The 21423-nt window shown below is 36.5% G+C and overlaps 2 protein-coding genes across 6 annotated transcripts in view; one reads left to right on the forward strand and one right to left on the reverse strand.

Annotated features, from left to right (window-relative positions):
• The window catches only part of NAIP (NLR family apoptosis inhibitory protein), a 39895-nt gene that overhangs the window by 13046 nt on the left and 5426 nt on the right, over window positions 1–21423 (forward strand). For 4 of the 5 annotated variants that reach the window (XM_032473811.1, XM_032473824.1, XM_032473833.1 and 1 more), the window contains 10 exons: window positions 70–121; window positions 1934–2053; window positions 3791–3890; window positions 8608–8689; window positions 9889–9946; window positions 10056–12161; window positions 14265–14432; window positions 16188–16340; window positions 16708–16794; window positions 18547–18711. In XM_032473811.1, coding sequence (XP_032329702.1) covers window positions 70–121; window positions 1934–2053; window positions 3791–3890; window positions 8608–8689; window positions 9889–9946; window positions 10056–12161; window positions 14265–14432; window positions 16188–16340; window positions 16708–16794; window positions 18547–18711 — 3091 coding nt within the window. The remainder of the gene's footprint in view (window positions 1–69; window positions 122–1933; window positions 2054–3790; window positions 3891–8607; window positions 8690–9888; window positions 9947–10055; window positions 12162–14264; window positions 14433–16187; window positions 16341–16707; window positions 16795–18546; window positions 18712–21423) is intronic. The other variant, XM_032473838.1, reaches the window with a different exon arrangement.
• LOC102506396 (survival motor neuron protein) overlaps window positions 11651–21423 on the reverse strand; it is a 58142-nt gene continuing 48369 nt past the window's right edge. Inside the window, exon 10 of the mRNA XM_032473871.1 lies at window positions 11651–11780. The gene's annotated coding sequence lies outside the window, so the exon portion shown is untranslated. The remainder of the gene's footprint in view (window positions 11781–21423) is intronic.

Raw genomic sequence — 21423 nt, forward strand, 5'->3', positions numbered from 1 at the left:
TTATCCTTGTAGTTTATTTATTTTATATACAATAGTTTGTATGGTAACTTGAATTTTAATTTTCTTCAGGGAGAACATTTTGTGAATTCCTGGATCAAGAGAGCTTTACCAATGGCATCAGGTAGAGACTCAGAAATATTTTAAAAGGCTTTGCTTATTTATTTCTTCTTTTCCTTTTTTTTTTTTTATCCTAATCTTTTTTTTAACCCTTCCATTTTCCTCCTCGTGCCTCAGAATTAAAAAAACAAAACAAAACAACAATAACAAAACATTTCATTAGAGATTTCTGGTCTCCTGGAGTGACTTAGTTTTTCAACATAAATGAGCAGAAGGAAATAGGGCAGGGTTGGGTCCTTGACTGATATTTCTCTTAAAACAATTAAAGTTTCTGGATAAAATGGTTTTGAAAACAAATAGATCAGTGTCTGTTAAGAAATTAAATATGAGATAATAGAAAATATACACTGGTCTCTGCCCCCAGCTCCAGGCACAGAGCTCATAAAACCCATGTAAATCCTATGTGATAGGAAAACTAGGAGAGTCTCCTGTTCTAATATTTGGTCTTTGACCCTGTCCCTGACACAGGGCTCTTAAAATCCTTGTAAACTCCTAAGTGATAAAAGCACTAGGAGCATCTTTGGTTCCTAATGAGGTGACTCTGGATGGGCTCCTGGATGGGGGCTGGTCCAAGGCATGATTAGAAGCTTGGAATTTTCAGCCCCACCCTCATTCTCCAGAGAAGGAAGAGGGGCTGTAAGTGGAGTTAATGATTGATCATGCCTACGTGAGGAGACCTCCATACAAATCCCAATGAAACGGGGTTCCAGGAGCCTCCAGGTGAGTGAACATACTGACACCTGGAGTGTGATGCACCGCAGCTCCATAGGGACAAAAGCCCTGTGCTCTGGACCTTCCCTCAGACCTCCCCCTATTAGCCAGTTCATCTGGCTGTTCATTTCTACCCTTTATCATGGTAAACGTAAGTGTTTCCCTGAGTTCTCTGAGCCACTTTAACAAATGAAGTGGAGGGTGGAGCAGTCTTGTAGGATTGGACCCTTAACCTGTAGGATCTGATGCTATCTCCAGGGAGATAGTGTCAGAATTGAGTTAAATTGTAGGACATCCAGCTGGTGTCACAGAGAATTGCTTAGGTGGGGGAACCCCCCCCCACATCTGGTACCACAAGTATTGTGAATGTGATAGCAGTGTGAGTGAGAGTAAAGTAGACACACAGGAGGAAAAGACTGAGATTTTTCCAGTACATGAAGTAATACTCAAATTAAAACTGAAGTGACATTTAAATGAAGTGACATTAAAAATGAAGCTGAGGTTAAGTGGAATATTGAAGCAAGCTTTCATCTTAAGGGAATTTGCAGTACATAAATTTATTAACATTTAATTAATATCAGTTTAATTTTCAAATTCTCATGGGGAACAGAAGACAGGAACCAAACACCAGAGCCAGCCTAACGTGGAATGTCTAATGGAGACCACCCGCAAAGAGTGGACACCCAAAGGGCAAGAAATAAATCTTCCTGCTTTTAAGGGAACTACAATAAAAATTTGTCTTTCTCAAATCTTGATACTAACTTGGGGAGGAGGGGGAGCTCCTCTAGCTAGCTTTTTCTTGCTTTATTCTGATGCTAGATAATGGAAAGGTAATTTTAAAATATTAGGGAAAATTTTGAATACACACAGAAATAAGACAATAGTAAATACCCATCATGTAGCCTCCATTCTGCTTCAACAATTTAACACATGGTTAATCTGGCTTCATCTATACCCCTTTCTTTTTGAACCCCGTCCTCCAATTATATTGAAGTAAACTCCGTAAGTCATATGTCATCCTATCTGTAAATATGAAGGGATAACTTGAACACTGATACTTGTAATATCAAAGCTTGCTGGTTTCACCATATGCCTTTTATTCAAGCTTATTGCAATGGCAGCATCTTTGCTAATGAAGAACTCCGACTGGACTCTTTTAAGAACTGGCCCCAGGCATCCCCTGTGGGAGCTGCAGCTCTGACCAAAGCAGGTTTTTTCTACACAGGTGAGTCAGCAGTTTGCCTCACGCTTTTGCCTTGCTGCTCACTTCATGATCCCGGACTTGTATTCAGCTGGACTCAACAATCTCCACTCCTTTCATTATTCCTTATCTATCCCTTTTCCTCTCTGTTCCATAAATCTTCTCCCAGTTTTCCACACCTCCCTTAGGTAGTGAAGCTCCAAATTTGAAAACTTAAGATCTGGGCTAACAAATACAAGAGTTCTGTTTGGGGTAATTATCAGGTCTTTTAGTTTCTACACTTAAGTCTCCACCACCTCTTCCCACCCCACGCCTCTGGAAACTGTCACATGATTCTTCGGTTTCTATCTCTAACCGGAACTTAGTAGTCAGATGCCATACCTAACTATAAGAGGAGCTGGGAGTTTAATCTGTCTGGGTGGCAATGTACCCAGAAAAAAATCGGGGTTTCTGTTACTTTGGAAGAATGAGAGATACCAGGACTGTGGATAACAGTCTTTGCCACATTCTCTTTGGAAGAGAAAATAAGGAGATTCCTTTTTATGATTCCTAAGCATGTAGAATCTTTGGTCAGTTCCTAGTATTCTCTTTAGCTGCTGGTCCTCAGGGAGTTCCACTCTGTAATCCACAAAGAGTGGTTTCAGCTGAGGGCTGGTTCACCTCAGCTAAATCTCTGCCTGAGGTACAATAAGGTGAAAACAATTATGTCCTTCCTGGGTACGCTGCAGGCCTTCTTCAGACCAAACACACTGAGTTATAGTGGAAGTCCATGTGGACCTTTTACTGAGAGGTCAAGTCACAGATTTCAGAGTGTTCACTTTAACCAACAGATATATTACATTGCTACAAAAAAATCTTAATGCCTCACAGTCTTAAGCATTTGGAAAGTCACTGTTCCACCCTTTCTTCCTACTCACTCTATTCTGTCTTCCTTTTGTCAGCCTTCCTCAAGGACCCTCTGTCCAGTGTCCTCACCCTCTTTCTTTTTGAACCTCCACTTCTCCCCACAAATCCTGGTCATCTGACGCTTTTGGGGTCTTGCAAGCTCCAGGACCTCCTATTTTTGTCCAGACACAAAAGGAAGTTTTCCTCTGCTCTGGCTTTACAATGCCTACAGAGGTCCAAGGGTAGAAGGAAGATGATGGATATTCCATTTCTAGTTCAATCCTTCAGTAGATCCAAATGCTAATTTCCTTCCAAAGAAACAGTCTCATGAGAAGACTTGATCCTACTTCTAGTGGAAGAGACCTGGCAATAATGTAGTAAGAGGCATTTGATTCTTCATGAACTTACTTAGGAGGGCTGCTACATTTGCTCATATATATTTTCCTGAGCTCCAAGTATATTTCTGATTTGTTCATTAAACAAATACTTACTGAGTGCCTAATTAGTGCTAGGCACTCTTCTAGGTCCATGAGAGTCATTAGGAGCAAAACAGGTAAAAATCTCTTCCTTCATGGAGCTTCAGTACCACATTCTGACTTGCAAGTCTCTGGCTCCATAGAATGAGGATGGGACAGGCAGAGGGTGTTCATCGATGTGCATGGTACATAAGGGTATTCACTGATATTTGTTCATTACCCCATTGGTGAGAGAAATCCTGTATAGAATACTGCCTCACTGGGGACCCAGTTTGTGACTTAGTCACAAAATCTGATTGAAACAGCAAGTAGGGTTTTGCTAATAAAGGCCTGGTGGTTATTATCTGTCATTTGACAAATACACTTGCCAGTGGCACTGATCAAATTTCCTTACTTTTAGGTATAAAGGACACTGTCCAGTGTTTTTCCTGTGGAGGATGTTTGAAGAAGTGGGAGGAAGGTGATGACCTATTAGAACAACACACCAGATGTTTTCCCAAGTGAGTAGAATGAATGTTTAGTGTCTATAAATTTGGATGTACTTGAACAATTTCCCCCTCATTTTATCTTCCTAAGTTTGCACCCACCCCTCAGATTCCTGTGATGAAGGATGACTCTTTATCTCTGTCATCCCTTTTATCTCTTGCTCTCATGATACCCTTCCCATCTAACCTTGCTCTCACTGTAGTTACAGCACAGTTTTGGTGAGATCATTATTTTCATATTACATGTTTTTACATTATTATGACTTCATAAATGCTGAGCTCAGTAGTAAATTATGATTTATCATCCATCCCTGTGCAACTTCCAGTATTTTGTAGGAATAATTGTCTTGCTTATTAGCATGTTTGCTTAGTTTTTTGGTTTTTGAGGTGAAATTCACACATATAAACTATTTTAAAGTGCACAATCCAGTGGCATTTAGTACATGCACAGTGTTCTTCAACCACTCCCTCTATCTAATTCCAAAATATTTTCATGACCCCAAAAGAAAACTGTACCCATTAAGCACTCACTCCTTATCTCCCCACTGCACCCTAGCTTTTTAGAACCATCATCTTTCTGTCTCTACAGGTTTACCTTTTCTGGATATTTCATATAAATGGAAGCATACAGTGTGACCTTTTGTATCTGACGTCACTTAGCACAGTGTTTTGAGGTTCATCCATGTTGTAGCATGTATCAGTACTTCATCCTTTTTTTTTAATGGCTGAGATACATGTATGTATGTATGTGTATATATGTATGTACGTATGTATGTCAGTTTCTCCATCTCCTTGACATTATTTTCCTGTTTTAAAAATACAGCCATTTGCTTAGTTTTAAAAATCTATTTAGCAGCACGTCATTTTCAAACTCTCCCAAATGTTTAAATCTCCTCTCCAGTCATTCAGACATGTAACATATCCCAGGACTTTTATTTTCTTGAAGGAGTCTGTCCTGAAGTCTCTGACTTGTTTCAATATGAGCTACTTGTCCTACAGTCACCCTAGAAGCCCGGGAACTTTCTTCATGGTCAATAGGGATTTCTATCACCTCTCTCCTGTGTTGTAGCTTCTCTTTCCTGGATCTATTGTCATCCTCTTCTTGGTTTATTGACTCACCTTGGTAGAACATTCCTCCACAGTTCCCTGGGAAAGACTGCAAAAGACATACATGTTGTTAGCTTCCATTTAATGCATATATCTGAATGTGTGCGCGCGTGTGTGTGTGTGTGTGTATTTCCCCCTCACAATTCTTTGATAGTTTAGCTAGGTATAGAATTGTAACTAGGAAGTCATTCTAATTCTAAATTGTAGAGACATGGCTACATTTTCTAATAGCTTCCAAAGTTGCTGTTGAAGTTCCATGCCTTTCTGATTTTTAATTTTTTGATTGCAAACTACTTTTTCCCATCTTGGGAACATTTAGGATTTTGTTTGTTTCTTAGTGTTCTAAAGTTTCATGAAGAAATGGCTATTTTTTAATGTTTCTTTTCTGTGGAACTTCAATCGTTTTTCTTTCTTTCTTTTTTTTTTTTTTTTTTGCTTATTTTTCATGACCAAACTCTTCAGAAATGTTCAACTGTAAGAAGAAATTTGTTCTTTTCACTTTGTAAGCAGTAAGAGTCTTTCTAAAAATAAATATTAATACAAATGGATCTTAAATACTTCTATCTAATTCTAAGATTCTAAAGAGGATACAGTTTTGAAGGGGTTTTGACAAAAGTAGTTGCTTTTTTTCTTTCTTACTTGGATTTAATACTTAGTAAATTGTTAAACAGTGGAGAGAGTATTCTTAATTCTTGGAAAAATAAGCTAGGATGCAGTCTTATTTTATTTAGAACCTTTTCTGGAATTGATAAACTCCTTTTTTGTGTGGCTTTTTATTCTTCTGCCCCATTTTTAAAACTGCAAAGTTGGATGCTGTTAAAGGAATACCTAAAATATTTATGGTATGATTTAAAGAACAATCAACAAAAGAAACCAATGAACCCACCACTAAGATTAAGAAATTGAATAGACAACAAACTTATGGTTACCAGGGGGTATAGGAAATGGGAAGAGATAAATTTGGAGTTAAAAATTTGCACCTCTTGGGGAGTGATGGAAATGCTAGGTATCTTGATTATAGTGGTGGTTTCATGGGTGTATACATCTATCAAAATTCATCAAATTGTATATCTGAAATATGTGTAGTTTACTGTACAGAAATTATACCACAATAAAGTTGTTTTAAAAAAAGAAATTGAATATTACCAAGGCCTTAGCATCCCCAATTCTAATTATATTCTTGTTCCTCCAATCCAGAGGTAAACATGATCCTGAATTTTGGGTTAATTGTTCCTTCCTCTCTTAGTGGTTTTACCAACTACATATATAAACATACTTAACTTTGTCTATTCCTGAAGTTCAAATAAATGGAAGCATACTACATGGTTCTTCTGTGATTGGCTTATTTTACTCCACAATGTTTTTGAGACTCATTCATAATTATGTGTAAAGCTGTAGTTCACTTTTTTCACTGCTATATTGTATATTACTTTATGAGTATATAATTTATCCATTCTATTCTTGATTCAACATCTACGTTGTTTTCAGAGGGTTGCAATTCAATTAATACCATGTGGACACTCTTATACATGATTCCCAGTGCTCATGTGTGTTTCTCCAGGATACATAACCAATGATGGACTTTCAGAGTAATAGGGTTTGCACATATTTAACTTTACTAGATTTTGCAAAACTTTCTTCAAAGTGATTATACTAATTTATATTTCCACTAGCATAGATATTTCCATTCTACCTGCTTCCTCACTAACTTAATATTGCCGAAATTTTATCAATCTAATTACTAATAATGTTAAGCATATTTTCATACTTTATCATAAAATTTCTTTGTTCTTTTTCTTCAGGAGCAGATCTTGGCTATTCTTTGCCCTTTTCTCTTTCATATTCAGAGAATATATGAAATGTCCCCATTTATTCTTCATAGTACTCCTTATTCTTAAGTCTTTATTTGACATTAATATATCACTCTACTTTTCTATGAATAGTTTTACATAGTACTATCTTTTTTGAAATCATTTTACTTTTATCTATGACTTTATATTTAAAGTGAGTTTCTTGTAGGCAATACAGTTGGGTCTTGCTTTTTTAACAGTCCAACAGTATCTGCTTTCTAGTGGGAGTGTTTAGAACATTTACATTTGATGTAATTATTGGTATGATTGGACTTAAACTGTTTTGCTATTTGTTTTCTATTCATCTGATCTATTCTTATGTTTCTTTTTTTTCTCACTTGCATTTGGGCATCTTTTAGTATTCCACTGTATCTCTATTGTTGGCTTATCAGCTATACATCTTTGTCTTCTTAGTGCCTGCTCTACAATTTACATAATGCATGTTTAACATATCACAGTCACCTTCAGGTAATACTGTAACATTTTTCTATTCCCCTCTCCTATCCTTTGTGCTATTGTTGTCATGCACTTTACTTCCACATACATTCTAAATCTCACAATACAGTGTTATAAATTTGCCTTAAACAACTATCTTTTAAATAGTTTTTTAAAGTGAAAAAATAATTTCATATTTACCCATTTAGTCACCATCCCTCGCACTCTTCATTCCTTTGGGTGCAACCAAGTTTCCATCTGTTATTTTCTTTTTAACTGAAGAACTTCCTTGAACATTTTTTGTAGTGCAGGTCTGCTGGCAAATAACTGTATTGGCTTTATTTGTATGAAAAAGTCTTTATTTTCACCTTCCTTCAGAGTCCTTTTCCTTGATGGATCTATCTACATAGCAACTTTGGACAGAAGCATTGAAAGTCCTACTAGCTCTTTTCCCATAGCTACCCTTCTCTTTCTGGACTCATCTCCCAATCTTCTAGGAAAATAAAAATGAAGTGTCCTCTTGCTTTATCTTCTGCTTTCCTGTAATTCAGCAGCATGAATATGAGCCAAGATAGTTGTTCCTAGTTTTCTCATTTACCTACTGACATTTATAGTTCTCATCTATCCAAGTTAATGATTGTGGGTAGAGCTCTTTAGAATGTTCTCCCTTGGTTCTTCGGGAGGACATCATACCTGAATTTAAAGAGTATTTATGTTCCAGGTTCATGATGTCTGGCAAATAGTTTTTAGAGAGTATGTTTGTAGCCATCCTTGTCTTCATATTAATGGACTTTTTTAAAATAAATTTTTTTATTTGGGAATAATTTTAGGTTTAGAGAAAAGGTGCAAAGATCATACAGACAGTTCATATATTCCTACTCTGTTTTCTGCTAGTAGTAACATCTTATAGTACCTCAGTACATTTGTTACAATTAAGAAACCAACATTGGTACATTACTATCAACACCAGACTTTATTTGGATTTCATCAATTTTTCTATTAATGAATGTCCTTTTTGTGATTGTTCCAGAATCCATAGATGGAATTGTCTTCTCTATTTTTTTTTAGGTTCATTTTAGTTGGTTTCATGGATGAGTGTTAAATATGCACTTATTCCACTAGATTTGCTGGTTATCCCTACAGTAATTTATAAATCATTTATATTTCTATTGTTGAGAGCAAGAGTCTACATGTCTTGTTAATGACACAGAAAGAATCACTGGGAATGTTAATTTTATACTTAATTTTCGCCATTAAAACTCTAACAGTGTTTTTAAGACCTAATGCAAGTGCTTAATTGCATACAACTATTTTTTATAACTTTTAACTTTTGTACTTAGTTGTCAGTTTCTCCAAAATATGAAGTCCTCTGCAGAAGTGATTCCAGACCTTCAGAGCCATGGCGAACTTTCTGAATTAACGGTATTGAACACCACCTTGTTTATTTTCAGACTGCACAATCATGTCATTAAAAACTGTTTTTGAACAGGATATCACAAATAAGTTCTACAAATATCTATCAAGCACCTACTATATGCTATTGCGATACTACAATAAACAAGACATAATACCTAGTTTCATGAAATGTAGCATCAATCCCTTCTACTTTGGGGCCCAGATTCTTTTAGACTTAAGAGTTGATCAGCATGCAGGCTACCTGGATTCCATCTATGATCTTCATTTGGAGGACAGTAAGGTCTGATTTGCTAGCCAGCTTTTCTTAAAGCTGGGAAGAAATGTTTCTTTTACAAAAGCAAATTATCAACTAGATCATAAACCAGGATAATAGACTGACCCCTTTAGATTGAGAAATCTTACATAATTATCTAGGATAACACCCATTGTCACTTCAGTGTACACATACCCCTTATTTGAGGCTGTATGTTAGGTATATTAGGTTTGTTGTACCACAAAAAGAAAAAAGGGTAATTTGATGTTCACTTGATTCATCTTTCATATTTGTGAACTGAAAATGAAACTGAAGAAAAAAATGCTTGGGGATAGAGAAACAACTTATTTTTATTTTGTTGATGCATAACTGACTTACAGTAAGTTTCAGGTATATAACAGTGATTTATTTCTATAAATTACAAAATGATCACCATTTTAAGTCTAGTTTCCGTCTGTCACCATACAAAGTTACTACCACAATACTATCGTCCCTATCCCTGTGACTTACTCATTTTATAACTGAGTACCTCTTAATCCCCTTCATCTATTTTGCTCATCCCCTCACCTCCCTTAAATAGCTCATTTTTAAAGGAAGAAACATAATCTTCCTACATCCCAGGTATGTAAAATTAAAACTATGTTGATAACTAAGGCCAGAAGCTGCACCTGATGATTGTGGAGGGTTCATCTTGCTCTAGATGTTGTGATTCTGATCACTTGAACAGTGATCGCTGCTCGAGTTGCCCATGGAATGCGCTGTCTGGGAACCACATGAGACCACACACTTGCATGTATTTGTAGATCACTTGCTGTTTCATATTTGTAGCACTCCTCCCTTAAATTGACATAAATATTTGAGGGTGGGCTGTGTTTAGATGTTTGATCACTAACTGTAACATGCCTCACCTTCTATACAAATTTTGATTTAATAGAAGATTTTATTTTCAAAGGAAACCACAAGTGAAAGTAATCTTGAAGATTCAGCAGCAGTTAGCTCCGTAGTGCCAGGTAAGGATTTGGAAGAAGCACATGGGGTTATATGAATGTGTACATACATCTGTATGTAGGGGATTTTAGAAGAGTATTTGTAACTGTGCCTCCTTGCCTCTCTCCACAGAGATGGCTCAGGGTGAAGCCCAGTGGTTTCGGGAAGCAAAGAGTCTGAGTGAGCGACTGAGAAAAGCCTACACCAATGCTCGTTTCTGCCACATGGCTTTGCTGGAGGTCTCTTCCTGTCCAGCCACCGACCAGTTGCTGGGTTGTGATCTGTCTCTGGCTTCAAAACATATCAGCAGTCCTATGCGAGAGCCTGTGGTGTTGCCTGAAGTCTTCGCTACCTTGAACTCTGTCATGTGTGTGGAGGGTGAAGTTGGTAGTGGAAAGACAGTCCTCCTGAAGGAAATAGCTCTCCTCTGGGCATCAGGATGCTGTCCCTTGTTAAACAGGTTCCAGCTGGTCTTCTATCTCTCCCTTAGCTCTACCAGACTGGACCAGGGCCTGGCCGACATCATTAGTGACCAACTCCCAGAGACAGAAGGCTCTGTTACTGAAATGGGCCTGAGGAATATCATCCAGCAGCTGAAGAATCAGTTGTTACTCCTTTTGGATGACTACAAAGAAATGTGCTCAGTCCCCCAAGTCATAGAAAGACTGATTCAAAAAAACCATTTGTCAAGAACCTGTTTATTGATTGCTGTCCATACAAACAGGGCCAAGAACATCCGCCGCTACCTAGACACAGTTCTAGAGATCAAAGCGTTCCCCTTCTATAATACTATCTATGTATTACGGAAACTCTTTTCACACAACATGACCCGCCTGCAAAATTTTATGATTCACTTTAGAAAGAATGAAAATTTGCAGGGAATTCAGAAAACTCCCCTCTTTGTGGCAGCAGTCTGTGCTAACTGGCTTCAGTATCCTTTTGATGAGTCCTTTGATGATGTGACTGTTTTCAAGTCCTATATGAAATGCCTTTTCTTAAAGAACAAAACTGAAGCTGAACTTCTGAGAGCAACTGTGTCCTCCTGTGGTGAGCTGGCCTTGAGAGGGTTTTTTTCATCTTGCTCTGAGTTCAGTGATGATGATCTCATAGACGCAGGGATTGATGAAGATCTAGCCATGTTCCTGATGAGCAAATTCACAGCCCAGAGACTAAGGCCAATCTATCGGTTTTTAAATCCTGCATTTCAAGAATTTCTTGCTGGGATGAGGCTGACTGAACTCCTGGATTCAGATAAGCAAGAAGATCAGGATTTGGGACTTTATTATTTGAAACAAATTAACTCATCCTTGATGGCTGTATGTCCCTATGAAAACTTTTTGAACTACGTCTCCTGCCACACTTCAACAAAGGCAGGGCCAAAAATTGTATCTCATTTGCTTCTTTTGGTGGATAATAAAGAGTCACTGGAGAATATATCTGAAAATGATGACTACCTGAAGCACCGTCCAGAAATTTCCGAGAAGATGCAAATTATTAGGCAGCTGTGGCAGTTAAGTCCACAAGATTACTTTTCATTGGTTTCAAAACATTTATTCATTCTGGCTGTAAAAATTGCTTATCAAAGCAACACTGTTGCTACATGCTCCCCATTTATTTTGCAATTCCTTCAGGGGAGAACCCTCACTTTGGATGTACTTCAGTTACAGTATTTTTTTGATCACCCCAAAAGCTTGCTAATGTTGAAGAGCATCCAGTTCTCCATAAGAGGAAATGACAGGTTACTCAGACCAGATTTCTCAGTCCTGGAAACAATTCTGGACAAATCTCAGGTACCAACTGTAGATCAAGACTGTGCTTCTGCCTTTGAACCAATGAATGAATGGGAGCAGAATTTAGCTGAAAAAGAGGAAAACATTAAGAGTTTTCTGAACATGCGACTCAATACACCACCAGACATCAGCACTGGCTATTGGCAACTTTCTCCAAAGCAGTACAAGATTCCTCTTCTGAAAGTTCATGTGACTGGTACAGATGCTGTGGACCAGGAGATGCTCAGGATTCTAATGGAAGTTTTTTCAGCTTCAGAGCACATCGAACTCCACTTAATGGGCAGCAGAGGCTTTATTGAATGCATCCGCCCAGCTCTTGAGCAGTTTAAGGCCTCTTTCACCAAGTGCTCCATAAGCAAATTTGAGCTGAGTGCAGCGGAACAGGAATTACTTCTCACTCTGCCTTCCCTGGAGTCTCTTGAAATCTCAGAGGTAACCCAGCTACAAGGTAAACATCAGCCTATTTCATGTGTAGTTGTATTTTCTCACTCTTAGATGGATGAAAACTTTTGAAAGCATGAGACCATAAATGCTTGCTGACTGAACAGATAAAGATAAACCTTTACTAACTTATTTCTGCCAGTGATATGAACTAGTGAAAGGCCTCCAAATAACAGAATGGCTTTCAAACTCTGATAAAGTTAATACAATGTTAACTAATGAAGGCTTTTAGCAAACAAATGACTCGTTATTAGGAAAGAATGCTCTATATGTAAATGATGCTTGAGAATTACCCTTACCCCACCTGCTTCGTGGAAGAAAGGGCTTGTACTCTTTGGGAAATAAATACATGGGAAATATCTCCCAGTTACCTGTGCCTCCTTTCACTTCTGTAAGCAGTGTTTGAGGGTCTTCAGTGTAGACTGAAAGTTTATTATCTTTCATTAAATTTATTCCTAGGTACTTCTGTTTTTGATACTTCTGTGAATGTTATTTTAACTTTTTTTCATTTCCTGTTGTTGCTAATGTGGCTTTGGTTTTCACCAGTCTGTTAAATGCCTAGGTGTGCTTTGCTTTGTATCTATCTTCCTTGAGGGTCACTAAACATTTTTTGGATCTGTGGGTTGACATTTATCATCAAATTTAGAAAAATTTTGCTCATTTTCTTTCAAATACTTTTTTATTATGGTAAAATATACATAAAGCTTTTAAACCATTTTGAAGTATACTACTCAGTAGCATTAAGTACAATTACAATAATGTGCAACCATCATCACTATCCACTTCCAGAACCTTTTCATCATGCCAAACTCTACCTATTCAGCAATAACTCCTTCCTCTCCCCAGCTGCTGATATCTAGTCTACTTTCTGTCTCTATGAATTTGTCCATTCTAGATATTTCATATAAGTGAAAGCATACAGTATTTTGTCCTTTTGTGTCTGGCCTCTTTCACTTAGCATAACATTTTTAAGGTTCATCCATGTTGTAGCATGTGTCAAAACTTCACTACTTTTATAGCTGAGTAATACTCCATTGCATGTATATGTCACATTTTATCAGTTCATCTGTTGATGGACACTTGGATTGTTTCTTCTGGCTAACACTGCTGTGAATATGGGTGTACAAATATTACTTTGAGACCCTACTTTAAATTCTTTTGGATATGTGCCCAGAAGTGGAATTGCTGGATCGTATTAGTGATAGTAATCCTGTTTTAATTTTCAAGGAACCTCCAAATTGTTTTCCACATTGGCTGCAGCATTTTATATTCCCACCAGCAATGTAAAAGGGCTCCAATTTCTTCACATCCTTGAGGCTGTTTTTGTAAAAATCAGTTATCCTACTAGGTGTGAAATGGTAACTCACTGTGATTTTGATCTGCATTTTCCTGATGACTAATGCTGTTGAGCATCTTTTCATGTGCTTATTAGCTGTCTGTGCGTCTTTTTTTGACACATGTCTATTAAATTCTCTTTGCCTGTTTTTAAACTGTGCTGTCTTTTTGTTATAGGAATTCTTTGTATAATTAAATTTTTATTGGATATGTGGTTTTAAAATATTCTGTCCTATTTTGTAGATTGCCTTTTTCACTGTATAGATAATGTCCTTTGGTCCACAAAAGTTTTAAATTTTAATGGGGTCCAATTTGTCTATTTTTTACTTTTTTGCTACTGCTCTTGGTAGTGTATCTAAGAGTCCACTGTTAAATCCAAGGTCATGAAGATTTACCCTTGTTTTTCTTCTAAGAGTTGTATGGTTTTACTTCTTACATTAAATTGTTGCTCCATTTTGAGGTAATTCTGTATACGGTGGTGGGAGGTAGGGGTCCAACTTCTTTTGCATGTGGAAATTCAGTTATCCTAGCCCCGTTTGTTGAGAGTATGTCTCATCTTTGTGAATCCAGAGTGTAATACAGGACTTCTCATATAGTAGATAATGACACAAAAAGCTTTATCTACATATATATCCTTTCTAAAAAAGGATGTCTTATGCTATGTGAAAGGTTTTCATTTGAAAATAAGAAAATAATCTGATGAATCAAAATGACGGTTTCAAAATTCCTCTTGGAACTCTTTAGATTAATAATGGGAAACTGTGTTGCTTTCTAGATCAACTCTTTCCTAATTTGGACAAGTTCTCGTGCCTGAAAGAACTGTCTGTGAATCTGAATGATCAACAAAATGTTTTTTCAGTCATTCCTGAAGAATTCCTAAATCTTCACCATATGGAGAAATTATTTATCCGAATTTCAGCTGAGAATGGTCCTTCCAAACTAGGTAAGAATGGCACTTTGATTTACTAGTTTTTACATCACTTGGAAAAGTTACTTGGCTAATAATTTTTTTCTAATTTTTTTATTGATTTATAATCATTTTACAATGTTGTGTCAAGTTCCAGTGTAGAGCACAATTTTTCAATTATACATGAACATATATATATATTCATTTATCACATTCCTTTCTCTGTGAGCTACCATAAGATCTTGTATATATTTCCCTGTGCTATACAGTATAATCTTGTTTATCTATTCTACAATTTTGAAATCCCAGTCTCTCTCTTCCCACCCCTCGGCAACCACAAGTCTGTATTCTATGTCTATGAGTCTATTTCTGTTCTGTATTTATGCTTTTTTTTTTTTTTTAAGATTCCACATATGAGTGATCTCATATGGTATTTTTCTTTCTCTTTCTGGCTTACTTCACTTAGAATGACATTCTCCAGGAGCATCCATGTTGCTGCAAATGGCGTTATGTTGTCGGTTTTTATGGCTGAGTAGTATTCCATTGTATAAATATACTACATCTTCTTTATCCAGTCAGCTGTTGATGGACATTTAGGCTGTTTCCATGTCTTGGCTATTGTAAATAATGCTGCTATGAACATTGAGGTGCAGGTATCATCCTGAAGTAGGGTTCCTTCTGGATATAAGGCTAATAATTTATTTAAGGTTAAAGGTTCTATGGAAGCTTTAGCCTGTATCCATGTTAAATTGTGGGAATAGCACTCTTTCTTGCTAAAAAAACAGAGAGCTACTGGTAATTATTGAGCTTTTACTAAATGCTAGGAACTGTTCTAAGCACTTTATAAATATTAACTCACTTAATCTTCATACCCATTCTACAAGGTAGAGTACTATTTATTACCATTCTCATTTTACAGCTGGGGAAATGGAGAAATCTGCGGACTGGCAGCAGTCAGAAGCATTTCCCAGCTTCTCATCAGCCTGTTCTCATGGTTGATGAACAACCTATACAGCCATCTTTCTTAAATATATCATTTAGCAAAATGACTTAGATATCATCAATTCCTTAGTTTAGTGAAGGCTAAACACTAAAGACTGAAGAAAGGTTAATCTCACCTACTATATAGCACAGGAAACTATATTCAGTATCTTGTCATAAAAACCTATAATGGAAAAGGATCTGAAAAAGAATGTGTATGCATATATGTATGTATGTGTGTGTGTGTGTGTATGTATGTGTGTATGTATGTATATATATATATATATGAATCACTTTGCTGTACACTGGAAACTAACACAACATTGTAAATCAACTATACTTCAATTTAAAAAAAAAGGTTAATCTCTACCAAACTGACGTGCAGAATTCCATGCAAAAAAATTCATTGAAGCTGGTAGTTTTCTTACATTGGTCAGAAATTTTTGCATCAAATTTAGATTTTGCTTCAGGGTTGTCACTGTTTTTATGTTTCTTTGCATAGTATTTCTATAGGGTAAACGTTATGTGCAAACTTAAGAGACATTAGGATGTTAAAGCTGAAGGTTTTAACTGATGCCATTCATTCAATGCCATTATTATACAGAAGATAAAACTGAACCCCCAGAGAAGGGTCAGTAACTATGTGTTTACATAGCTCACTAATCAGTTGCAGAACCCGAATCTAAGCCTGATTCATGACATCATGATGCTTTAATTCAGTACTGTTGAAACAAAATACTAAATTATATGGCTAATTCTGATAGAAATTTGCAATCTTCTCTGATTTCTGAAATCTTTGATATTTTACAGTCAAATTAATTCAGAATTCTCTAGACCTTCGTGTTTTCCATCTGAAATGTAATGTCTTTTCGGATTTTGAGTCTCTCATGACTGTACTTGCTTCCTGCAAGAAACTTGAAGAAATTAAGTTTTCTGGACCATTTTTTAATGCCCTCCCATTTGGTAAGAGCTATAATTGTAAAATTTTGGCTTAAGATACTTCTATGAACACAGAGTCATTTTAAGCACTTTTTAAAAACAGCCAAATTTTAAATATGAAATTGATGTCAAAGAACAAAAGCTATTACAATAGATACCTGATCTTAAATATTCAAATAAGGTAGTATATTTGTTTCTAGAAGTTTAAACATTTCTAGTTATCAGAATTGTTCCCTGAGCAAAGATCTGTTTTATCTACTTGTCATACTAATAAATTCAATATGAATTATTATATTAATTTCTATCACTTTTAAAATACTCTTTAAACACATTACTTGTTGGTATAAGAACTGTAGCTGACATAACTAAATTTTTATTTTCCCTTTTATAGTCACTGTACTGCCAAATTTTATTTCTCTGAAGATATTAAATCTTCAGCACCAAGAATTTTCTGATAAGGAAACGGCTGAAATTTTTGGTATGTTTACAGAACAGTGCCTTTTACTCACTCTTTATTCTCTTTCCCTACAAAATTCTTCTATTTTGCATGAGATATCGCGAATTATAATATGTATTACCTGCCCTTGCTCATTAGAAGGGACAGTGCTGCTCAACTTTTACCTTTCAAATGCCTTGATCGCACTTGATGTCATTCAAAACGATGTTCTCAGTGACTCATTTCTTAGAATACATATCTGTTATAGCACTATGCAATTTCATTGCCAGCTACCATTCCAAATATGTTAAATACCTGTTGTTTCAAATGTTTCTACGATATAGGTAAAACTATTTTTAAGGTTATGAAAACTCAAAAATTAAGAGTTTATGTGAACAAAAATGATTTTGAATCCAACAGCATCCAGTCTAGCAGATGGAAAAGAGCTCCGAGGAGCTGTACAAAATGAAGGACTTTTACAGGCAGTGGGGAGCAGTGACAAGGAAGTTATACTAGGCAAAGATGCGAGTTGTTATTGCAAGGTTACCTTCCTTTAGAGGATGACAGGGCTATCAGGCAGACTGCCTAACTAGTGCTGATCAGGCAATTCCTGATGGACTAGTTTCAGATTCCATTGCTGGGAGACCCAAAACTGTAATTACATCATGGTTTGGTGACATGGAGCTTATCTTGTTTTTAACACAGGAAAATAAAAGGGGAGTCAGTGGAGTCAGGGAGTGTTCAGTAGTAGTGTTTTTCAAACTTGAGCATGCTCAAGGACCACCTGGATCTCCTCTTTCCCTCTTTTGGAGGCAGCTGTGTGGGTAGAGGAGGGGCACGAGGGCTGAGGCGACAGAGGCAGGATTGGGGGCCAAGGATGGTGGCTAGCATGTACAACAGGTTGATTAAGCCAAGTAGTACAGTGAATATAATGAGCCAAGTTTCTTCACTGCTGGAGAAGGAGTTTATAAATACTGAAAGCAGAGGCTAGAACCTGAGGTATTAGAACTGGAAATACTGGTGTGGACTTGTGGTTTTTAACCTATATACATAGATAATGGGGATATCTGTATTGATCAATTTATTATCTCACGACACACACACATATATACATATTTCTCAACTCAGTCCCCTGAGAGACTAGAAAGAATTCTAGTAGCAATGAGCACACCAACTCCTCAGATCTTGACTTCTAAATACTAGCCTCCCTAAAGGGAACCGGGGTGCTCGGAGAAATGGCTGATAAAATAACTGGGACAAGAAAAGGAAAAGATAAGCCTGGAACATTGTTTTATGCTAGGAAGTGTTCAAAATAGTTGCAAGTGTGAGGCCCCAGAAGTACACAACTTTCTAGGGATCGAGTGATCCATAATGTATCATGCTAAGGAGCGATCAGAGTGAAAAGGAAAGTAATGATGACCAGTGGATGGTGAGGCTTTAGTGCTAGGAGGCAGAGGTAGAAGACACTGAGGATGACAGCAGGATGGTAAGAAGGCACTGAGGGGCTAGAAGAGTAACCTGGAAGCCAGTAGAAGCTTCAGTCTAAGAGGAAATGGAGACAAGATAGGCACTCTGGTCTTGAGTGTAGGAGAGAGTGGTTGGGGAAGGGTGGAGGAATGGTTGTCTAGAGGCAGCAATGAAGGTGTAGGCCGACCCATTTCTCCAGCCCTGGGAGAGGAAGAGGAATAGCCTCTATGTTAGCCAGATGGGGCCTCCTGGAATGTGCACGAATTTGAATATTACCATTGTTTGGGAACACGGTACAGAAAATAACTTTTTTGTCTCTTCTGATAGCCTATACTTTAGGTTCTTTTAATAACCTGGAAGAATTGCTGCTTCCTTCTGGGGATGGTATTCATCAAGTGGCCATACTAATCATCCAGCAGTGTCAACATCTTCAACATCTCCGAGTTCTCTCATTTTTCAACACTTTGGATGACGACAGCGTGATAGAAATTGGTGAGCTACCCTCACTTAAACTGTTTCGGATCACATGAAAGCCAGTGGTATTACTCAAGCTTTCTGCTGCAAAGTATCTTCAAAAACATTTGCGCCTCTAAAAATGTTCAACCCACTTCATTTCTACCATCATACCGTTCCCTCTAATGTTCTGTGTTTAGGTTCATTTTGGTCAGATCTCAAGTAAACGATAGCCTCCCGTTTGAGACTATTCAAGCTCTCAAGTCTGTGCTCTTGACAGCTAGTGTTTCAGACACCTGGTCACAAACCTTCCATGTACTCCTTTTTTTAGGGTTTTTTTTGATTGAAGATTAATACACATTCAGAAAAGTACAAAATCCTACGTGTACAGCTCAACGAATTTTCAAGTGAACGTACTTGAAAACTGTTATTCATACTTGGGTAGCAATATAGATTATAACATAGAGTATTACATCCCAGAAGCCTCCTCTGTGTCCCTTCTGATACTGCGTTCCCCTCCTTCCCAAAGGTGATCATTATACTACTTTCTTTTACCATAGATTCGTTTTACCTGTTTTAAAATTCATGTCATGAATCCTACACAGTGTGTGCTCTTGTGTCTGCCTCTTTGGGCTCAACATTATACTTGTGATATTAATGCACATTGATGCATGTGACTGATTTTCATTGCTATATATTATCCCGTTGTATGACTGTACATAGCCCAACTTATTTATCCATTCAACTGGCTATCTGAGTTGTTTACAATAGTTGCCTACTATGAACAATGCTGCTATGAACATTCTGATACATGACCTTTGATGTGTATATATAGAGATATTGCTAGGGATAGGCTTTGAGTCATATGGTATATATTTAGTCTTCCATAGTTGTACCGACTTACAGTCCTACCGATAGTTGTTTCACCTCACTGTGCAGTTTCTATTGGTACACATTTATGTGTTATCATTGGCAAGTTTGGGCAAGTTACATTTTTCTAAGAATTCTAATTTTTTCTAAAATTGCTCATAATGTTTATTTATAATCATTAAAAATACATGATCTGGGATGATATTCATCTTTTTATTTCTGATATTAATTTATACATTCTCTATTTTTTAACCTGATTGATCAATTTTAATTTTTTTGTCTACATATGCTTTTCTTTAATAGTTCTCCTCTCACCTCTATTATCCCTTTCTGCTTTCTTTGGGTATAATTTGTTTTGTCCAGTTTTCTTGAGATGGATAGTTATAGCACTAACTTTGGCTTTAGCTCCCTCTCAAGTTTTAGTGTCATATTTTCATTCTTCAGTTCAGAATACTAATTTCAGTTGTCATTTTTTTCGTGCCACACCAGTTTTTCACAAATGTGTCGCTTAATTTCTAGATATTTGAGGATTGTCTAATAACCTTTTTGTTCCTATTTCTGAGCTTAATTTCCCTGTTATCATAGAATATTCATTGTATGATTTCAATTTTGAAATTTGTAGAGACTTGTATTATGGGCCAGCATAATACAAAATACATACTAAAGTGGTTAATTTTAGTAAATGTTCCATTTTCACTTGGAAAAAAAATGAGCTTTCCACAGTTAATATCAAGTGTGGAAAGTACTCAAATCCTTGTTTTTAGTTTTGTTTGCTTATTCTGTCAGTAACTGGAAAAGGTATATTAAAATCACCCATCATGATTGTGGATGTCTTCTTTTCCTTCTAGTTCTGTTTTTGCTTGATGTATTTTAAACCTAGGTACATAGAAAGTTAGAGTTGTTAAATCTTCTTGGCAGATCAACCCTCTTCATCTCTAGTAATGCTTCTTACCTTGAAGTCAGTTACTTCATCATACATTAATATAGCTACCCCAGCATTCTTTGGGTAATTGTGTCTCACGTCTTTTTCCTTCCTTTTACTTTTAATCTTTCTGTATCTTTATATTTAAGGTATGGCTCTTGTTATGTCTGTATAACTGGATGTCTACAATTAGGTTTTTTAAAATGTAATTTCTTAATCTTTTACTTCTCATTGGAGTATTAATCCATTTAATATACTTACTATATCTGAATTTATACATATGCTTTATTTGCTATTTAAAAAATTTGTCCCATAAGATATATTCTTTTTTTCTTTTTTTGCTTCACTTATTATTCCATTTCCCCCATCTACTGGCTTATTATACATTCTTACCCTCTTAGTGGTATCATATATATTAAAATTTACATCCCTGAGGTATTAGACACTAATATAAATTAGTATTTTTACCATGTCATGAGCAAGGTAGGAACTCCAGGACATCTAATTCTGTTTACCTCCCTCAAATCTTCTGCATTGTTGTTGTCATTTATTTTAATTCTGCATAAATTGAAACTCCATGAAACATTACTGTTTTAAACATTATTTAGAGTTTCCATATATTTACTGTCTCTATTGCTCCTTTGTCTCTCCTGGATTTCTAGTCATCTGTCAGGGACCATATTCTTTCTGCCTGAAGAACTTCTTTAGTATTTCCTTCAATGTGGCTGGGCTGGTAATTAATTTCCTCACTTTTTGTTTATCTGGAATGGCAATACACTCATAGTAAAAGTGGTTTCAGTGCTCTAGAGCTTAGCTTTAGTTCTCTGGTTTCTGCTTTTTCCTTTGGTTTTGGCTATGTAGTTCTTTATTAACTTGTCAGGTCTTTGGAATTTTTAAGGAGCTGTTTTTTTAATTGGGCATTTTCTACTTTCAGTGATGGTGAGAGAGGAGGTTGGTTC

This window comes from Camelus ferus, chromosome 3, assembly GCF_009834535.1.
Source record: "Camelus ferus isolate YT-003-E chromosome 3, BCGSAC_Cfer_1.0, whole genome shotgun sequence".
In the NCBI taxonomy this organism is placed as follows: Eukaryota; Metazoa; Chordata; class Mammalia; order Artiodactyla; family Camelidae; genus Camelus; species Camelus ferus.